General features: G+C 35.7%; 2 protein-coding genes across 2 annotated transcripts; both read right to left on the reverse strand.

The window, feature by feature from the left end:
- Positions 1 to 572: 572 nt before the first annotated feature.
- LOC105971556 (protein CHLORORESPIRATORY REDUCTION 6, chloroplastic) lies at positions 573 to 2,324 on the reverse strand. Its single transcript, XM_012996409.2, has 4 exons — positions 2,044 to 2,324; positions 1,795 to 1,926; positions 1,051 to 1,259; positions 573 to 951 (listed from the first exon to the last, which is right to left on the reverse strand). Exons 1-4 carry the CDS (start codon positions 2,249 to 2,251, stop codon positions 760 to 762), a joined length of 741 nt encoding a protein of 246 aa, XP_012851863.2. The 5' UTR covers positions 2,252 to 2,324; the 3' UTR covers positions 573 to 759.
- A 6,805-nt stretch (positions 2,325 to 9,129) lies between these two features.
- Positions 9,130 to 11,097, reverse strand: LOC105971521 (uncharacterized). The gene is made up of 5 exons (XM_012996373.2): positions 10,878 to 11,097; positions 10,474 to 10,523; positions 10,309 to 10,360; positions 9,817 to 9,875; positions 9,130 to 9,661 (listed from the first exon to the last, which is right to left on the reverse strand). The coding sequence occupies exons 1-5, from the start codon at positions 10,936 to 10,938 to the stop codon at positions 9,476 to 9,478; spliced, it is 408 nt and encodes a 135-aa protein (XP_012851827.2). The 5' UTR covers positions 10,939 to 11,097; the 3' UTR covers positions 9,130 to 9,475.
- Positions 11,098 to 19,651: the final 8,554 nt, after the last annotated feature.

Raw genomic sequence — 19,651 nt, forward strand, 5'->3', positions numbered from 1 at the left:
GATCGTTTATCAAAGTCCAATGAAATGGGCAAATGAGTCCGGATCTCATGTGGTCGTATCTCCTCTTTTGGGCATGGGCCAATTCTGATGGATTTTCCTGGGATCCTGCTAAATCTGGTCGAATCAATTTGTTACTTAATGGTTTTCATAAATTAATTGAGCAACATTTGAGCCTGTTATAAATTAAAATCTCAAGATAAACTGGATAAAGTGGTTAGTGTTTTAATAAATAACAAATACGTAACAGGGGCCGAGTGGAAATTAGGTGGGTTACACAGTAAGATATTCGTCGGAAAAGGTGAGGTGTGGCCACAAGACCGGTTGACAGCGGAAACTACGAGAAAGTAGGTGGGCGGCAACGGAAAGGGACAAATCTAGGTTGTTGGTGGATGGGGTCATTGTAATGGTCTTGCTCGTGCTTTTGCGAATCTCGGAATCTTGCATGTATGGAGGGTTCGCCCCTATTTGGCTTTTACGACCTAATAAATCATCATCTACGATCCTTAAAAAAAAAAAATTGACATTTCAATCTACTCTATTCCAAGAGATTACAAAAATTACAAAAATCAAAGTTACTAAAATGATTTTATGACATTTCGATATACACTCTATTCCAAAATATTACAAAAATCGACGTTATTAAAAAGATACGAGTTCTTATCACTCTCGTGATATTGTATAAAATTATTGATGGAAGGGACAATTTAAATTCAAGAATCAGATTAATTATTACCAAGTGAAGAAGCTTGTCTGAATATGCTATACTTTGTCTATCAAATCAAAGAGGTCGTCTCCGATTCCAAATCCAAGCATCCGGGCCATGTCTTTAGCCTTCAATCGAGGCATCGGAATATCGTTCTCCTTCAACCATTTGTACACTACAAACACTTTCTGCACCACAAACAACTCCAGCGCCTCCGGGTTGAAAACAACCCCCATTCGCATACTCATCTGTCGAAAACCATTTTTTATTTTATTTTTTTAGATATATGTTTTTAATTGAATAAAATTATGAATCAAGTAGATATATATATCTCTATAGATATATACCTGGTGAGGTACAAGCATGGCAGCATAACGTGCAAGCTCCCCTGCTCTCCAGTCCAACACCACAGGGAGCCATGGGTACATAGCATCCACTCTAACAAACCACAGCCTTATATCTGGATATTCCGATAGTTCTCGTGGATCGTTCTCGTCTTCTCTACGGTAATTTATCGTAAATCCGATCGTGCGCTCCAATAACTCCTTCGGCTTCACTACAATCCATTAATAATATTGTTCATCCAATAATAGTATAGCTTTATTTATATTTATCCATGTGATTTAAGCTAGGGTAAATTACGGGCACCCCTCAGGTAGAACTAAATAACTTATAAACTCCTGCGCGGTATTGGTAGTTACAAAAATCCTGAAACTAACAACCCTTTTTACAAACCCTAACGGAATGAATGAATTTTCTAAATTACCCTTTTTATTAAACAAATAAAATATGGGTAAATTACGTGTAGCCATGAGGTAAGACAAAATATTACATGTTACATTACCCTCGGCTAGGGGTGAATTTGAAAATTCATAATGAATATTCTTTGAAATCATCCAAATTCCATTGCTCATATAGCTCCGTAAGGGTTTAATTGTAAACCGGAGAAATAGCTCTGGCGAGTATTTGTAATTACCAATACAACAGGAGTTTGTACGTAAGTTATTTAGGCTTGGCTCGGGAATCGGGAAAGTACGTACCTCTAATTTCCCCTTTAATCTAATTCAATATATTCGGTGAACAATTCATACCCGAGTTTGAGGAGGTTATTCCGGTTGCGGAATGAAAAGGGGATAAATCGAGACGAGCAATGATGTCGTTGTCGATGACTACTTCGTAGCGGCCTTCCTTTGGAGGCATTGGTGGAGCTGGTTTCCCTGCATCTGTTGGTAGTACACAAAAACAAGTACTACTCCTTTAAACCTTAAATTATAGCTGCAGCTGCTAAAAAAGTAAATAAAAATAATTAATTGTAAAGATAATAATGATAATGTATGTACCTTGGTCTTCGTCGTAGAGAGAGAGGTCCAAGTTCCCGGATGGATTGAATGACACAGAAACAGAAACTTGCCTTAGGGACTGTTTGGAATGAAAGAATTCAGAGGAAGAAAAATGGAATTCGGAGTAAGATTTGGGGGTTTGAAATGAACAATATTGTTTGAGTGGACAAGAAAGTGGATAAAGATGTCGTAGTATAACTGAAGTCATTTTTGGTGCAGAAGAAGAACAAGAGGTGTTTGTTCGTTCCCTTTTTTTCCTTTTACTTGTCCTTTTTGTTTTTTTATTAATTTTTTTTTTTTTTTTTTTTGGTGTCACATTAGAAATGTTATCTAAGATTATGCCTTCTTCTTTATTTTTATTTTTTTTTTCTTCTGTTTCTTAAAATATTCTATTGGGTGTAATTGGAGGTAGAAATTGGAAGGAAAACTTCGAAATATTCTGATTTTGTTTCATAGAGACTTTGAAAGTTTAAATGTCTGTTTCTTGTTTTTTTTTTTTTTTTTTTTTTTTAATTTTTTATATCTTTTTTAAACATAATTGGAATACGTATGAGATTCAATTTTTAAATTCGATTTTAGTTTCCGAAATTACAATTACTTTTCCGAAAATTACACTTATAATATTATGACTTTTTATTATAGGTACACCTAAAAACTGGAATCGTGAGAACTTTGGTGATTCCCTTCAAATAAATCCGATTATAGAGTAATTTTTATCGATCCAAATAGTTTTCGATTTTTCTAATTTTTTTTGAACAACACTAGAATTAGTTTCTTCTTCTGAGCAAAAAATGTTTTTTTTTTCTTTTCAAAAGTGTTAATTTGGATCAGAGTTACATCCTAGTTCTAGTATATAATTTGGATTCCGACCCAATTAAGTAGAAAGCCCAGTGAGAAGCCCAAATGATATAAGCCAAAGGCCCATGATGCGATTGGCCGCTACTCGCCCCATCAGCTTCCCCTATGTGGGATATACGGCTAATAGATGGGACTATCTTTGAGGTTAAAAGCAGAAAGCCTGCAATGACTAAGACATGAAGACCACCAACGTGGGATCCAAGAGCGGGGCAGCCTCAATAGCGAGCTCCATTCTCGAAGCACGAGCCCTCATCTTACACGGCCGAGGAAACTCGCGGCACAAAGCACGGCCTTGGCATTGGCAGACAAATAGCCCAGGGAGGTCACATCACCCCCACGCGGGTATGGCCAAAAGCGAGAGAGGACTCCACCACCTCACCCAGTGTTCTAAAAATCGGCCAAGGCGGTCGATTAATCGGTCTCCGAGGTGGAGGTGGTCCCAAACCTTTACGATTTTGGTGTAAATGTTTGAAAAATTGGGTTTTGGCCTGTGAGGTGGTCTGAGGCGGTCAAACCTTGAAGGCGGGTCAATTTTTGGGGACATAAATCGGTAAAAAATTAGGTTTTTTTTTTTTTTTTTTTTGTATTTTATTTCAAAATAAAAGTTGGGATTTTAATAAAAATATGAGTTTATGTTTTATTTTGTTATGTTAACTGTAATTGTTAAAGAACCTAATGATATATGCTTGGAATGTTCAAGAATAAATTTAAATTCAAAAAAATTGCCTTTTTATTTATATTTTATAAGGATTTTTATTGTATTATGATCTTATTATTACTAAACGTTTATTATGTTATTAGGATATATGCATGATGGAGATATAAATATGTTTAAATATCTTTTTATATATTTTTTTGAATATTTATAAATAATATCTAGAAATATATTATATTATATTTTAAAATCTATTTATTTTCAATTTATCGCCGATTAATCACCGCCGCACCGATTAATAGTGAATCGGTACCTAATCGCATCCAACCCGATTTCCGCTTTTTACGACATTGACCTCACCTAGAAGGCAGGTATAAATGAGTACCAACTGTGGGAATCATATTATCCCTGAGTTTTGCACGTTGAGATTAGTCCAAATGGCTGATAAAGTCCAGACAGAAAACTTAGAGGCACGAATGGGAGAAACCGACCAAACCGACGACACAGGGAACAAGGAGGGGAGAGGACCACCCCACCCCGACTAAACCATATCGGCCGTATACATTGCGGTCCCTTTTATATATGATGGGACCATGGATCTTTGGGCACATGTTTGTAAATTCAGGAGCACCGCCAATTTGCATGGCTACTCGGGCGACATAAAATGCCTCGCTTTTGCGACCACCTTGAAGGGGTTCACTTAGTTGTGGTATAACCAACTGCCCGACTGAGTGATCCATAGCTTTGAAGAGTTCACCTCGATGCTCTTAGACCACTTCGTCATCTCAAAGAAGCAGAAGAAATCGTCTCTCACCTTGTTCATGACCCGGCAGGAGCGGAACGAGCCCTTGAGAAATTATGTCAGGAGGTTCACGAACGCCACCCTAGATGTCACGTGCCTCTCACAAGACATCCAAACTAACGCCCTAATGCATAGGCTAAAGGACAGTGAGTTGTTCAGGTGGTTAGCCAAGAAACCCCAACCACCTATGACGAACTCCTAAAAAGGGTGGAGAGGTACATCAGCATGAAAGAGGCTGAGCAGGCCGAGGTGCAAAAGAGGCTGAGCATGCCGAGGTGCCCAGAAAGAGAGAGGCTCGCCCCTTGTCAGCCAAGCCACGGAGGCCACCTCGTACGGCCGAAGAGCTCTTGGGGCATCGGAGAGACGAACTGGGCCAGGCCCGCGCTTCCACCACTAGACCGTCTTAACTAGCTCGCAGCGCAAATACGACAGGATGTTAAAAATGACCCCAAGGTCAAATGGCCATCCACGCGGGCGAAGAGGTCCTGAAGGAGCCCGAGCACTGGTGGGCATTGCCATATCTACAATGAGTACGCGCACATCACAGACGACTGCCGACACTTACATGATGAGCTGGAAAGGTTGGTCAAGAGCGACATGTTGCAACACCTTGTTAGAAGGGACAGAGACAGACAGAGGAAAGGAAACGAAACCGATGCTTGGTAAGAAAATGAAGCATGAAATGGGCACATACAGATGATCATGGGCCGGCCAAAGGGGGAACTCCAACCGGAAAAGAAAGGCGTACGCTAGACTGGTAGCAGGGACATCTCCGAGGGTGGAACAAGTGTCTGGCCCAATGGACTCTCCGCCCATGCGGTTTAGTGAGAAGGATGGTCGAGAAGACATCCCCATAATGACGTGCTCGTCATCACGGCGCACATCGTGGGATACGAGGTGTCCCGAGTCTTGGTAGACATCAGAAGCTCTGTTGACGTCATATATGCCGACTGCTTGGAAAAAATAAAGCTCGGAGTGAGAGTCACTCCTATCGCAACCCCCACCTACGGATTCACAGGAGAAGCTGATGGAAGCAAGGGGCGAGATCTCGCTCCAAATCACTCTAGGGACCAAGCCGTTTACACAAACGCACACCGCCAACTTGGTTCTGAGTGCTCCCCCTAGCTACAACGTCAATCTAGGACATCCAACACTGAACCGCTTCCGAGTCATAACTTCCACCCATTACCTAACAATGAAATTCCCTTTGAGAGATCAGGTGGGACAAGTTGCTGGCGAGCAGAGAGATTCGGAAGAATACTATTGGGATGGGCTTCAGAAGGCAGAAAACAAGCACGAGGAAGAGGCAACGGAGCATGGCGTTCCTGCTAGGAAGGACGCTGATAGGATCTAGCCAATTACGCGAGGTAGTGCCACGCTAGATCAAGGAGTTGATGATTTGGACGAGCTACATGTGCCAAGAGGACCGATTGCGCGAGCTTGGGCCAAGCGCCTTGAAGCAGCCATGCTTAGCTTAGTAGAACACGAGCTCCGAAAGGTAGAACCCTTAAACATGTATCATAAAACATAATAAGTAATCACTTATTTTTTATAAAACAAAATATTTAAAACCCTAACATTAATATACATCTCAAAAAGAGTAAGGGGAAAAATACATAAGAGAGAAGATGAAAATTAATATTACTTGATAAAAAGAGGATGAATTTGAACTTTGAATGTTTTTTTCCTTTGAGAAAGAGAGAATGGAGACTTTCAGAGTGAGAAGAAAGGAATTTTTGTCTAATATATTGACTTTTATGATTTTTTATTATATTTAATTCTCTGAAAAAGAGAAAGAGGAAAAAACAAATCGTTTTTCTATAACACCATACTACATTTGGTGGTGAGCCAATTCTCAAAAGAAATACAAAAAGTCTGGTGGGGCCAAGATCTACATCTTAAAAAAAAAGAATTAAAAAATTAGTACGATTTTTTTTTTTTTTGGAGGGGCGGCTGCCCCCCTGCCCCTTCTTTCATCCGCCACTGCTTGGAGTAGATGGTATGCCCACTACTACTTCGTTTGGTGTTGATATTGTTTGACATTATGATTGGTTTGACGCGTTTCTTGTATATTTATATTTAGCATTTGTGCGTGATGTACTTGATGAGGAGATCAGTCTCTCAAGATTTTTTTATGGGGATCGCGCCCCTTGTTAGACCTCATGGGTCATAAGTATGTTAGGACCGTGACCACGTTTTAAATGTAGGACCCGATGAATACAAGTAGAAAAGTTTATGAAATCAAGTTGGCCAGTCTATATAGATCATCATAACATCTCTAAAAGTTCTCAGGGTTAATTTTGACTTGTGCTAATAACTGTGTAGAGTGAAAGAGCAATAACTCCGAGAGTAAGGGAAAAAACTTGCTTTATTCAATGATTGAAAATGTGAATGTCACAAGCCTACCTTGAGGCGAAGGGAGATAAACATGCAGCGAGCGAATCGCTCGAAATAACTAAACTTTTACTAAGAAGATGATGTAGGTGTTTCGTCTAATTGATGTAGAGAGGTGAGGGGATGCATCATCCTTAGGGTAGGATAGCCCCCCAATTTAGGATGATACGATCACTAACTATGTTATGGGCTCCAGAGGCTCCAAGTGTCATTGACATCATTGGAAGTCCAGGGATGTAGAAAGAGATAATCACCCATGGGAAGTCGACGATTTTCGTCGGTCATCTCGTCGCCGGGTGCCGAAGTGAGATTCATCTCTTTTTCCTCTTGGGAGGAGCGAGGGTCGAAGCGTCTTTGGTGCGCACGTGTTTCCCAACGCGACTTAATAACTCCTCCAGAGTGGCTGGAGGTCTTCCTGCGATAGATTCCTTGAATCAACCTTGCTTCATGTTTTGTTTAATGATTCCAGAGAGCATGCTTCCACCCACATCAGGAACTTCCTGAGCTGCTTCTACAAATCGTTGAATGTAGTCGCGGAGGGTTTCGCCCTCTCTCAGGGTGATAGTGAAGAGGTACGCAGGAGTCTTAGCGTACTCTTTGATGATAGCAAAATGGTTGGTGAAGCGATTCGTCAGTTGGGAGAAAGCTTCAATTGACCCAGTGGGCAAGGGATTTAACCAGCTCAATGCTCGTTCGGAGAGGGTTGCGCGGAACATCTTGCACATCGCCGCATCAGTTGGGCCATATAGATCTGCCATGGCGTAGAACTTTTCAAGGTGCTCATGTGGTCACTAGTTCCATCGAACTGCGGCAGACTCGAGATCTTTACCCTTTGGGGTAGTATCTCATTGAGTATTGCGACAGTGAAGGGAATGCGCCTTATTGTAGGTATTTTCCTTCCACCAATAGGATTACCTATGTGAGGAAGGTGATTTAAACGAATTTCATCACCTCCACAATTATGTAGAGGAGCTCGTTGGCGAGAGGCGTTGCCTCTTCAATGTGAACGTGGGTCTTATCGCCCAATTTGTGCATCATGGCGATGGCTGGATTGTTGCATCCAAGACCTAAAGTCTGAGGTGGATGCATTATCTGGTGGTGGTGGAGTTCGTTGTGCCAGGGGTGGAGCTGCAAGGGGAGCGTTAACTCCCGTTGTGGCAATGTATTATGCCACTGCTTCAGTGACAGCACGAGCTGAAGCTTCCGCAATCATGTGTTGGTGGGCCTCTTCGGTTATCTCAACCGTTCGAGGAGCGGGGAGTGGTGGATCCTGCGGGGGATTTATCTGAACAACACAAGGTGGATCCTGATTGCGAGGAGGAAGTGGCAAGCCAGAACCTCCGCGAAGTGGGAAGTTGTTAGCATTGTCACGTTATCTCCGAGTAGAAGACTCAGGGACATCATGCGCGCTACGTGATCTTGTATGCCTTCCCACAAACGACACCATTATGATGATGCTAAAAGTTAGATCACCTTAAGTAGTTGAGATATAAGGAGCTGGGAGAGCAAAGTGGATCACTGCTCACGTGCTAGATGGTCCTGAGATACATGCTAACAGAGAACACGTGAACTAGGCCGGGGGTTGATCCGGCGAAAACCCCTCCGACGCTCTAGTCAGACGTGTGGATAGTAGAAATAATTGAGAGGATACTAATTGTCGAATTGTTCGGATAACAGGGCGTACCTTTAATAAATGAATTAAATCGTTATTTATACCTAGTCGATTGGGCTGAGATTAATTTGTTGGGCCCAAACCTTATTTGAAGGTGATTGGGCTTTCGTAATAGTGTTCTTCTAAATCGAGTTCATGACCCATTAGATAGGGGGATTGTAAGCTTATTGGGCTGACTCAATTAGACATATCACAGAGCTTCAATGACCCACCACCGAAAAAAATTAAAAGAAAAAAAAAAGATAAAAGAAAAAAAATGGAGTGACAACTAATATTAAAGTTAACTAATGTTGAGTTAACTAACCGAAAATCAAACGACCCAGATTACTGTCGCCCAAAAACTAAAAGGATCGGATCTGACTGGACCTGGACCTGGTGGGCGGGGTGGGATGGAATGGAAATGGATTGGGTTGAGCTTATTTCAAATATAAATATGTAGGATTATTTTGGAAATTCATGTTTTTGTGAATTTATTTGAAATAAATTAAAAGGTGAACTGATTTATAGTGAAACTCCATTCCATGATTCCAACTCAAATTCACCCTATTAATTCTTTTTTAATGCTACAGGCTAAGTATTCTCTCCTAATAAACTTGGAATCCACTTCATCCGATTTAGACAAGGATTAGGTGGGAAGAACTCTTGATGCACAAATGTGGGGCGCAAACAAATTAAAACACATGTTTCACAACAAAGAAAATAGAATAAAGACAAGTAGAAACATATATTATACATATCCATTACAGTACTGCTGTTGCTGTACTTCCTTAACACTAATATTCTACTATATTTTACATTAAAAAGGCTACTAATTAATTAACTAATACGCACTTCATTAATGAGTGCTTATGATTTGAACATAATTAATGATCTAAGAATCATGAAACTATTAATAATAATATGTATGTACAAAATCTTCTTAATTAGTGGCAGCATTCCTGTAATGCTGTCCAACATTCTATTCCCTTTTCTCCTTCTTTTTATTTTTATTTTTTTATTTTTTATTTTTTATTTTTTATTTTTTATTTTTTATTTTTTTATTTTAGTCTAATTAATTATGTACTGGAGACTTTCTTCTTGCTAGTGAGTAATCCATCCCAGCTATGTCGACAATTTCCTTGTACGTTTTCGACGACGAATTAACGGAGAGACTATTTTCTTCTTTTCTTCCTACATTTTCGTTAATCGAAGAGTCTTTCGATTCCGGTCGAGCTTTGCTTTCTGCATTCCCGTCATTCTGTACATTAACCGTGAAAAATCATGTTAAGTTTTTTTTTTTTTTTTTTTTTTTTTTTTTTTTTATTTAATTTGAATCTTTAAAATTCAAGAAAATATTAATTAATGCACATTAATTAGCCTAATCATGCATGTATTAATTATATTGTAACCAACCTTAGAAATGGCGGATGTTCTAGAGATAGGGATCTTTGTAATTAGTTTTCTAATCCATCCTGCAAACAATTATATATACATGTGTCTGATTAAAACGGTAATTAATTAAACAAGTAAAAAATATCTAACACATTTTTTTTATAACTTTGTGTTTCTTTCAGTGTGACCAAACGAAAGTTACAACTCGAACAAACGGGACGAATCGCGGTACGTACTCGTCGTGGACCACTGGCTAATAAGTAAAAGAATCATACTACAAAAATTGAATGGTTATGATATTTGTGCTAGCTGTAATGAAACCTCAAAAATGATAAACTAATTGAACTGTCTGAAATTAAGAAGGGTAATTAAGTTAATCTAATTAATAATTAAAGAGTGATTATTAATGGTGCTTAGGTCTGTGAATTCTTGGTCCGTAGTAATCTTCATGGAATCTTGGAAACAAATGGTGGGATCCCTTTTGTGCCCTAGATAATTTTCTCTTCTTCTTACCTGATGACTTATTTACTCCTTCATTAAGGTTTATTTTCCCATGAACAACTTCCTGTTCAATAGAAAAAAAAAATTAATAAATTTAATTATATTTATAATATTTTGTTTAATTTAATTATATGAGAATAAATTTGATCCAATCAAATTAAATAAAATCATTCTTACATTGATGGTGTGCTGCCTGACTGCTGCAGATCCTTTACTCATCCTTATACCTGCAAGAAAAGTAAATAAATTAAACAAAATATCATGAATGTAATTAAAAAGTGTATAGCATAAATTAAAAGAAATACTTGATTATTAGTATTTTCGGAGAATAAATTGTGAGAAAATTGAAAATCTTGTGTTATTTTGAATTGTTTAAAAACTCCCGCGTTGTTAATATTAGCGAAAATCTACATATGATACATTTTTTTTAGCACACAACCCCTTGTACTGCCAGCTTTTAGGGGAGGGTATTGTAAAAAAAAAATCGAATAATAAAAATAATACGATTATTTTTTTTATTTTTTTTTACAATTCAAACGAATAGCGTTGAATGCAGTAAACCTTATTCTCGGACGACGTACCTTGAGCTTCACGAATAAGAATCGACAAGAGTAGCAAAAACATGAGCATCCATTTCCACATTATTACAACTGCTTGTTTGTGTAATAGAAATTAAAGAACAATTATAATTTTATGGGACGACAATAAAAATAGAGACAGAATTTATGAGAATGGAATATGAAACTTGTTTGAGTTATTAATAGAAGAAGTGGTCTTGCTGATATATATATATCATCTCACACATACACACAATATACTAAAGAAAAACAATAAAAGAAAAAAAAACATAAGGGCCCATTTTAATTCTTGTTGGCATCACATTAAATGCCACATGGAGTTGTATTTTTATGTTTCAACTCTCACTTTTTGGTTGCTATTTGTTTGTCTTCTTGCAAAAAGTGTCACTAAAAAAATGATTAGAGATTTCTACATAAAAAGGTTTAATTAAATAATGGGGTTAATTAATAATAATGGGGTTTGAGAATGATAGTTATAGGGGAACATAAAAGAACTGTCCTCAGAGAATGAGGGTTTCCATTTTCTTGAAATTTGTAAAAAATATATATAGACAAAATAGTTTGAAATTAGAAGATAGTGTGGAGAAGTGGAGAGTTTGTCTGTCTCTCTTTGAACAACCTTGGAACTAAGCACCAACAAAATCAAAGGACAAAATATACCTAATTCATGGTAATAATATATATGAGTTGTATGTATGGTGAAGCACAAATTTTTATTGATTTTATTATTTCCCTTTGGTTTAAAACAAGTTAGAGATCAACCTAGACGTGCAATGTAATTGCACATGTACCTACTGCATTTAATACAATGGATATGTAAGTACACCTACCAATGTGTTTGAATAGCTAATTTTCAAAATATATATATATATATATATATATATATATATATATATATATATATATATATATATATATATATATATATATATATATATATATATATATATATATATATATATCTCACAAACATCCTCGAATATGGATTATAAAACAAAAAAAATCTTGATAAAGTAGTATCACAAACAACCTCCAATGGTTGGGATTTGCTAGGATCGACAATTGAACCGGGCCAGCTGAAGCCCGATGACTCGACTTGATTTTATATAAGTCGAACTTAAATAATTGTGAATATGGTTGAATTTGAGCCATTTTATAAAATCGGAATGTTTGTGAGTCGAGTTTGAGCTCAACCCTAATAAACTCTAACTAAATAAACAATTCTAATATTTATTAAATTTATCATTTCACAGTATAAGTTTAATTTGGGTTCGATTTATACACGGAACCTAAATAACATATGTGCTGATTGAGTTTGAGCCTACAAAAACAAATTCCATAGTATGTGAGTTTAAGTTTCTAGTCGTAAAATCTGATGGTATTTGAGTTTGAGCCTACCAAGGCTCGGCTCACATAGCCCGGCTACCACCCCTAGAATTTGCTAACTTTATTTGTAAATTAAATACATTTCATGTTGAACGAACAAATCCGAATCACAAGTTCTTCAAGCATCCACGTGCCACAAAAGATATGTTTTCCTCGATCACTACGAGCACCCCGTGCTGATAACGTGTTGTAAAATGACATATTTAATCTGGCTATTTAGTTTGACGATTGTGGAAATACATAAGAACGTAAATAATTAGAATAAAAATACAGAGAAAGTAACAACACAAGAGAGACAATTCGTAGAGAGGCAATTATGGTGGTTCGATAGGGAGGGGGTTTTTCTAATTTATATAGGTAGTAACCACCAAAAGTTACAAAGAGAAATTAGGGGTTATAAGGAAGTTATTTCCTACACACATTATGAGATTAAGAAGTGGGAAGTCAATAGTAGTGAGAGGTTGAGAAACTTCAAAGTAGTTAAGTTAAGAAGATCCATGTTCCACATTATTTATAACACCCCATTGGGGCTTCCTATCAAACCACTATTATTCCTTTTGTGTTGTCTCCTTAAAACCTTCATAATAATAAAAATTCAGTGGAAAAAACATCGGTTAGGAAAAAGAGTACAGCACACAATCTTTTCAATCAACATATGTTGCCTCGTTAAAACCTTGGCGAGTAACGAAAATCCAGTGAAAAATAAACCTTGCACAAAGAAAAAAGAGTACAACGTGGTGCATTGGTATCTTCTGGATACGAAGTACCTACACGGTGTTCCCCTTCCAGTTAATTCCCCCATGTCTACAAGGTAGCGAAACTCGGATAATATATGCAAGTTGATAGCCTTAAAATGATTTTCAAAAGTGACTTTAGCAAAAAAACACCTAGTAAATAAGTCAGCATAATGATTCTTATTTATGATAAGTTGGATCATTATTTGTTGAACTCTTGTTGTTGTTCATTGAAGAAAACCTCAGAGCTATGTGCTTGGTGTTGTCACATTAATGAAGACTGTCTTCATGTACTCAATGCATTCTACATTACCATCGAATACAATCTTGTAACATCTTTTGTGTTAATTAATTCATATGAATCTCGAATATGTGCATTCATGCACTACCCGATGAAGCTAAACTTTCTGCATGATTCAACTAGATGACAACTAAGATACATTTCACCGACATTCCAGACATAACTATATGCCCAATACTAAACCATAGATTTTGGGAACGAATTTTATGTGGATATGACTTATCGTCAGTGTTAGTATAACCCACTAGCTTTGATTATTTAGTGATGCATACGATGTGTCTGTGAGGTGAGCTAAGTCTACGTGATAAATTTATCGAAAACGCCAGATCATATTGAGTAAGTGGAGTTAATACAATAATAGACACATTGCACTTACGCATGCCACTTCAGGTGCTAACATTTCCTTGTCCTTCTCCACGAGATGAAATGAATCATTCGAGCAATCTAGTTTCCATATGTGTTACTCAATAGTTTCACTTTGATTGCATTAAAGCATCTTAACATCTTCTGGATTTAATTCATTTAATTTATCAAAATCTAGTCAACATTATAAATTTCAAGTCAATTGAGACAATAAATTTGTTTTCTCTAGATCTTTGATCTTGAACTCAAATTTCAAGATTTGAGTTGTTCTTGACTTCTTCAACAGTTCCAGTCAAGTTCATGTTCTCGACATAAACTATAGTAATAGGAACAATCAAAAATCATTATTGTTCTCACATTATCTTCCCAGCAAACATGCACTTAGGTTATTATCATCCACTCTTCCATAACGTTTCAAGCCACAAAGTGACTGTCACACCCTAATGGAGATCGTATTCACTATTCCATCGTCTGGAACTAATTGCTTCAAAAAATCGAAGTCCTTTCGGGACATTCATATAAATACTTGTATCTAGATCTCCATATAGCTACGTTGTGAAAACACCCTTTAAATAAATAGTTACTTTCTAAAATACAACTAAACTAACTTGATACGTAAATATAATAAAATTCATCAGCAAGATAGAGTATATCTATTTAAAGTCAATCTCAAGTCCCTGAGGAAATCATTGAGCAATGAGATGAGTCTTAGAGCTCCCAACCCCATTTTGTCATAACTCATTATACTATGAGACGAGTCTTCTAACTCTCAATCTCATTTATTTCATTGAGCTATGAGATAAGTTTTCTGACTTCTAATCTCATTTTTTTACTTGTGTATTATATGAGATTAGCATTCTAGCTCCCAATCTCATTTTTTTCCTTGAGTTATGAGATTAGTCTTCCGGCTCTCAATATCATTTCTTTCGTTGAGTTATGAGATGAGTTTTCTTCTCATTTAGGCCATCATCCATTTGATTACACTTATCAAGTGATCGATGTTTTATCTCATCAATCGATATAAATTTTGTAGTTACTGTAAGTGAATATGTCATCAATGATCATTTCACCCTGGTACAAAGAAATATATAGGAGTTACCTTGATAATTAAACATGTTCATAGAAAATTTCTACAAGAAATATTAAGTGATTTTAATAGCACTAATTATATAAAGGACATTACCCAACATTTGTCATATTATCAAGATCGATCATCATGGAACGAATGAATGCGAGCAGCTCACACTGATAATGTGTTGTAAAATATAACGACCTGTTAAATCTAGCTCTTTGATTTGATGATTGTGAAAATATATAAGAACGTAAATAACGAGAATCGAAATATAGAGAAAGTAACAAAATAAGAGAGATAATTCGTAGAGAGATAATTATGGTGGTTTGATGAGGAAAGGTTTTTTCTCATTTATATAGGTGATATAACCACTAGAAGTTACAAAGATAAATTATATGTGGGAGTTATATGAAAGTTATCTCTTACCCACATAATGAGATTAAGTGGAAATTAAGACTTGTGAGAGGCTGAGATACCTTAAAGTGGTTGAATTAGAAAGACACATGTTCCATATTATTTACAACATATTTAAATGTATTTTACAAACTGTTAGATGTATTTTACAAAATATTTAATTTAAATATTCCCTCTGTTCCATAATATCTGTCTCTTTTGAGAATTTATTTTGTTCCATATTATCTGTCATGCTGCATTAATTGTTTATTTTTTAATTTTACCCTTATTAACTCTGTAGCACTCTTCCTGTATTAATTAATAAACAAGGGTATTTCGGTCCATCAATATATATTTTCCTAAAATCAAGACATATTTATTGAGATTCTTAAGATTTGTGCGAAGGTGAAAAACGACATCTATTTAAAAACGGAGAGAGTATATTTTACAAAATGTTAGATGTATGTATGTATGATTAAAAAAAAAAAAAAAAAAACTCCAATATTTCTACATGTTTCACAAAAATATTTAGCCTTTGAGAGGATAAATTATTGAGACAGAAACGAGGAGGAGCGATAAGAAGATGAGGTGATTGGTGGGGGGACAAAAGCAGCTAATGCGACGGTGACAGACTAACAAACACCGCCCCTTGCTGACGTGTCCGGTAGTTCTGCCTGAGTCCACGTGGACTTTATTTTATGGAGCTCACGAATTCCACGTGTCCATTCATCCACATGTTCTTCCGTTGACCTGATTTCAAAAACAAAAAAAACATCCAACAGGTGACTTGTCTGGTGGGTATGGGGAAATGCCCTACACCTAGTGAGTGGTGATTAATTTACTCTCTCTCTTCCTTTTTATTTATTTATTTATTTTTCCTTATGAATGTTTTTTAATGTTGACGAAACAACTCTGGTGGCTTTGCATTTGTTGAATGACATCTCAACCACCAAAAGCTTAACCTATTAGTGAAATGTATTATTTAATATTAATATCTCCAATACGCCTCTTCAAGTGCAGGCGAATTACATTTGAAGCCTTGCACTTGAAATATTTTTACATGGGTGGCTGTGGGATTCGAACTCAGGACCTTTCATTTGACCTGACTCTGATACCATGTTGAATGACCATCTCAACCAAAAGCTTAAGTTGTTAGTGAAATGTATCATTTAATAGCATTGAGGGCATCCAGATTTAAATTTTTTTTTTTTTGTTATTAATTATGTGGGTATATATATAAATATTTTTCCATGTTAAGATTATAATGTACATCGGTATCTTAGATACTACATTATATTAGTCCACCGTGTGGCATTACATAATAAATTTATACACAACCATGCATACACATAAAAGTGTGTGCAAAATAATTTTGTATGATGCGATTTTATAAATTTTCGATACGCCATGGGAGCTTAAGTGTTAATCAAAATCATGGTCAGTCGTCACGATTCATATATTTTGATTCTAAAAAATAATTTTTTTTTAGAAAAAAAAAAAAAGGAATTTTGTCTATATAGCAATATAAATGAGAGGGTGTTATTAAGTTTTTCTATTTGATAAAATGAAATTAAAGGAAATCCAAGATCATGGTATACGTGAATCCTAAAACAGATATATCTCACATGTTATGTAGCACGGACACAGAAACAGTGATATGGGAAAATGAGAAATTACTTGGAAACGGCATATCCCAAAATTGGGATACTGAAGTTTGGGGAATCGTAAATAATTAGGATAACAACAACAACAAAACAAAGTGAAATTTTACTATTCAAACATGTTTCTAATTTTTTTAAAATTGCAAAATGACCCATAAAGTATCCGGCATGTATCCTTAAGTATCGGACGCGATACGTATTCGAAACACGAAAACATGAAGATATTGAAGTTTCTGTATTACATAGCTCAAATGACATCCTTTATAAGAGACTTGTGCATAATTACTTTTTAAAAATCGACAAGGTTACATGAACCGAATTTAATGCATGAATTTGTTCTGAATATTGTAGTAAGAATAAGAGGGGTACTGTTGTTCCTCAATGATTGATATTATGTTCCATTTATATCTTATTCATAGGGCTGGAAAAAAAATACCGATTACCATATACCATGGTATACCAACCACGGATTACCGAAAAATTACCGAAACAACGGTTACCATTGTCTACGGTACGGTATTAGTACCATACCATTACAATATGGTACGGTATTGGTATTGTATTTCTAATACCACGGTAATACCGTACCGTACCGCAATTTATATTTTAATCCGATTAATATATTTTTTTCGATATTATTTTTTGTAATTCTATTTTGTTTACTTTGAAGCTTATAAATGTCATCAATTATTTTTTCCTTAAGTTAGTGGTAGTGTAGTGTATTTGTTTTTTTTTTTTTCTTTTTCTACAAAGTTGAATTTTGTAATTCAACATATATGTTCTACTAAATTGTCTTTTATGTTTCTTATAGCCAACTAATTTTTGTTGTATATGATGTATGAATATTTTATTCTTTTACCTACATGTATGTATAGCATTAGTAAAGTATTTATTGTATGTAATAATTATTAAGTACAATCAAGTTCCTAACAAATACCTAGTTGTTCCATTAAACAACATTTACATTATCATGGTATATGTTCTTGTTTCAATGAAGAAAATTATGTTAATTATTCTGATTATACACCGAACCTTCTTAGAAAATAAGATATAACTCATACAAGAGTAACTAGAAATATATATATATATATATATATATATATATATATATATATATATATATATATATATAGATTTAAGTCATTTGTTCTTTAATCTTTGATGCATCGCCAAGTACGGTAGAATACCACGTACCGATTGTACCGTACCGAAAATAACGGTATACCGAACATTGGTATACCGAACCTTTTGGTACGGTAACGGTATGAAATTTTTCAATACCGCAATGTACGGTAGGTACACGGTATTGAGCTAAATGTTTGGCAACCGTACCGAATCCACCCCTACTTATTCATATCCAACTGAAGAATTATTGGCCACTTGCTACTTCCACTTGCGTTCAATTTCTTTTATTATTTTTTTGGCCGGCAAGTGAATATTACATTAAAGGTTAAATTGGGCAAAATGGATATTATAAAATTATATCGCAATAAGTAGGACAATTTATGTTGGGTTGGTTGATTATTGAGCTAGTAACCAACCTAACTCACGAATCGACTTTTGTAAATTTTGGAAACATTTGTCGATCCACAATATACGGGTTGGGTTTTGACAAGCAGCGTTGTGGGTCGGTTAAATTAGAGAAAATAATAAATAAAATTTATAGGAAAAAGAAAAAATAAAAACTACATTAAACACGACCCACGACAAAGCCCGTGATAGGACATCCCATTCCCCGTCCCATGAGCCTTTCCCACGTAGTAGAGGCCGACTGACAAACGTGACAACATTTTGCGGATGTCATAGGCAGAAAGCCTACAGAGGTATACACGAGAAGAATGCCCACGTGAGACCCAAAGAAGGGCGACCTCTCCTCCCATAAACAAGGTCCCTTCTCATAGGCTAGTCCGGATTGCAGCACTTAAAGAGGGCTCGCCTCCAGTAGACAAACGGCTCAGAGGAGCCACGTCACCCCTATGTGGGACTATGGGCAAAAGAGGAGGAAGGCCCCAACACTTCATTCATTGGACATGTATAAATAACAGCTTTGAGGCTCAAGAAAGGCAAGTTATGATTATTACAATACTTTTCTCAATTGATATATTCTCTTTCTAAAAAATCTCAATTGACTTGATTGTCGGAGTGCTAATGCGGGGAGGCATTCCTTTTTTGTAGATCTTTTGTTCTTCTCCTTGGGCTTCCCTTCAGTTCCAGTTTACTATCCTCTCTTATCTTATACATTGGCCATATAGGTCACTTCAGCCGATATTAAACAACAAACCAACCTTTTAACATATTACAAACTAACAACCAACTCAACTATCATGGGTTGATTAGAATAGTTGATCCATTTTTAGTGGTTAGTTAATGGTTGATGTGCTAAAAACGTTCAAGTTGCGATTCATGTAAGTCAACTCTCAAAATGAATGCCAACTTAACATGAGATCGACGATTATATATCTTTCAACCTGGATTATACAACAACAATATGCATTAGATTATTGTTAGGGATAAATACAATTTACACCCCTAAAGTATACTCTATGTAATACATTAACCTTAAAATATCACTTACAATACTTACCCCTCAAGCATAATTTAATTTGTATGTTAAGTTTTAATACCTTAAATTCTTTTTCTTTTATTGAGAGGAATAACTAAAATGAATAATTAAATTATATTATTAAAAATATCTATTAAAAAATGCAATATTTCAAAATTTTAAAATGTATTTGAATACATCTAATTATTGTTGGACCAATTAATTGAATTATATATTCATATCAATAAATTTTAAAAAATAATACATAATTAATTGTGATCTTAATTATTTTATAGTTCATTAATTTCTTAAAATATATTTTCAT

This window comes from Erythranthe guttata, chromosome 10 (assembly GCF_056151865.1).
Source record: "Erythranthe guttata isolate IM_541 chromosome 10, IM_541, whole genome shotgun sequence".
In the NCBI taxonomy this organism is placed as follows: Eukaryota; Viridiplantae; Streptophyta; class Magnoliopsida; order Lamiales; family Phrymaceae; genus Erythranthe; species Erythranthe guttata.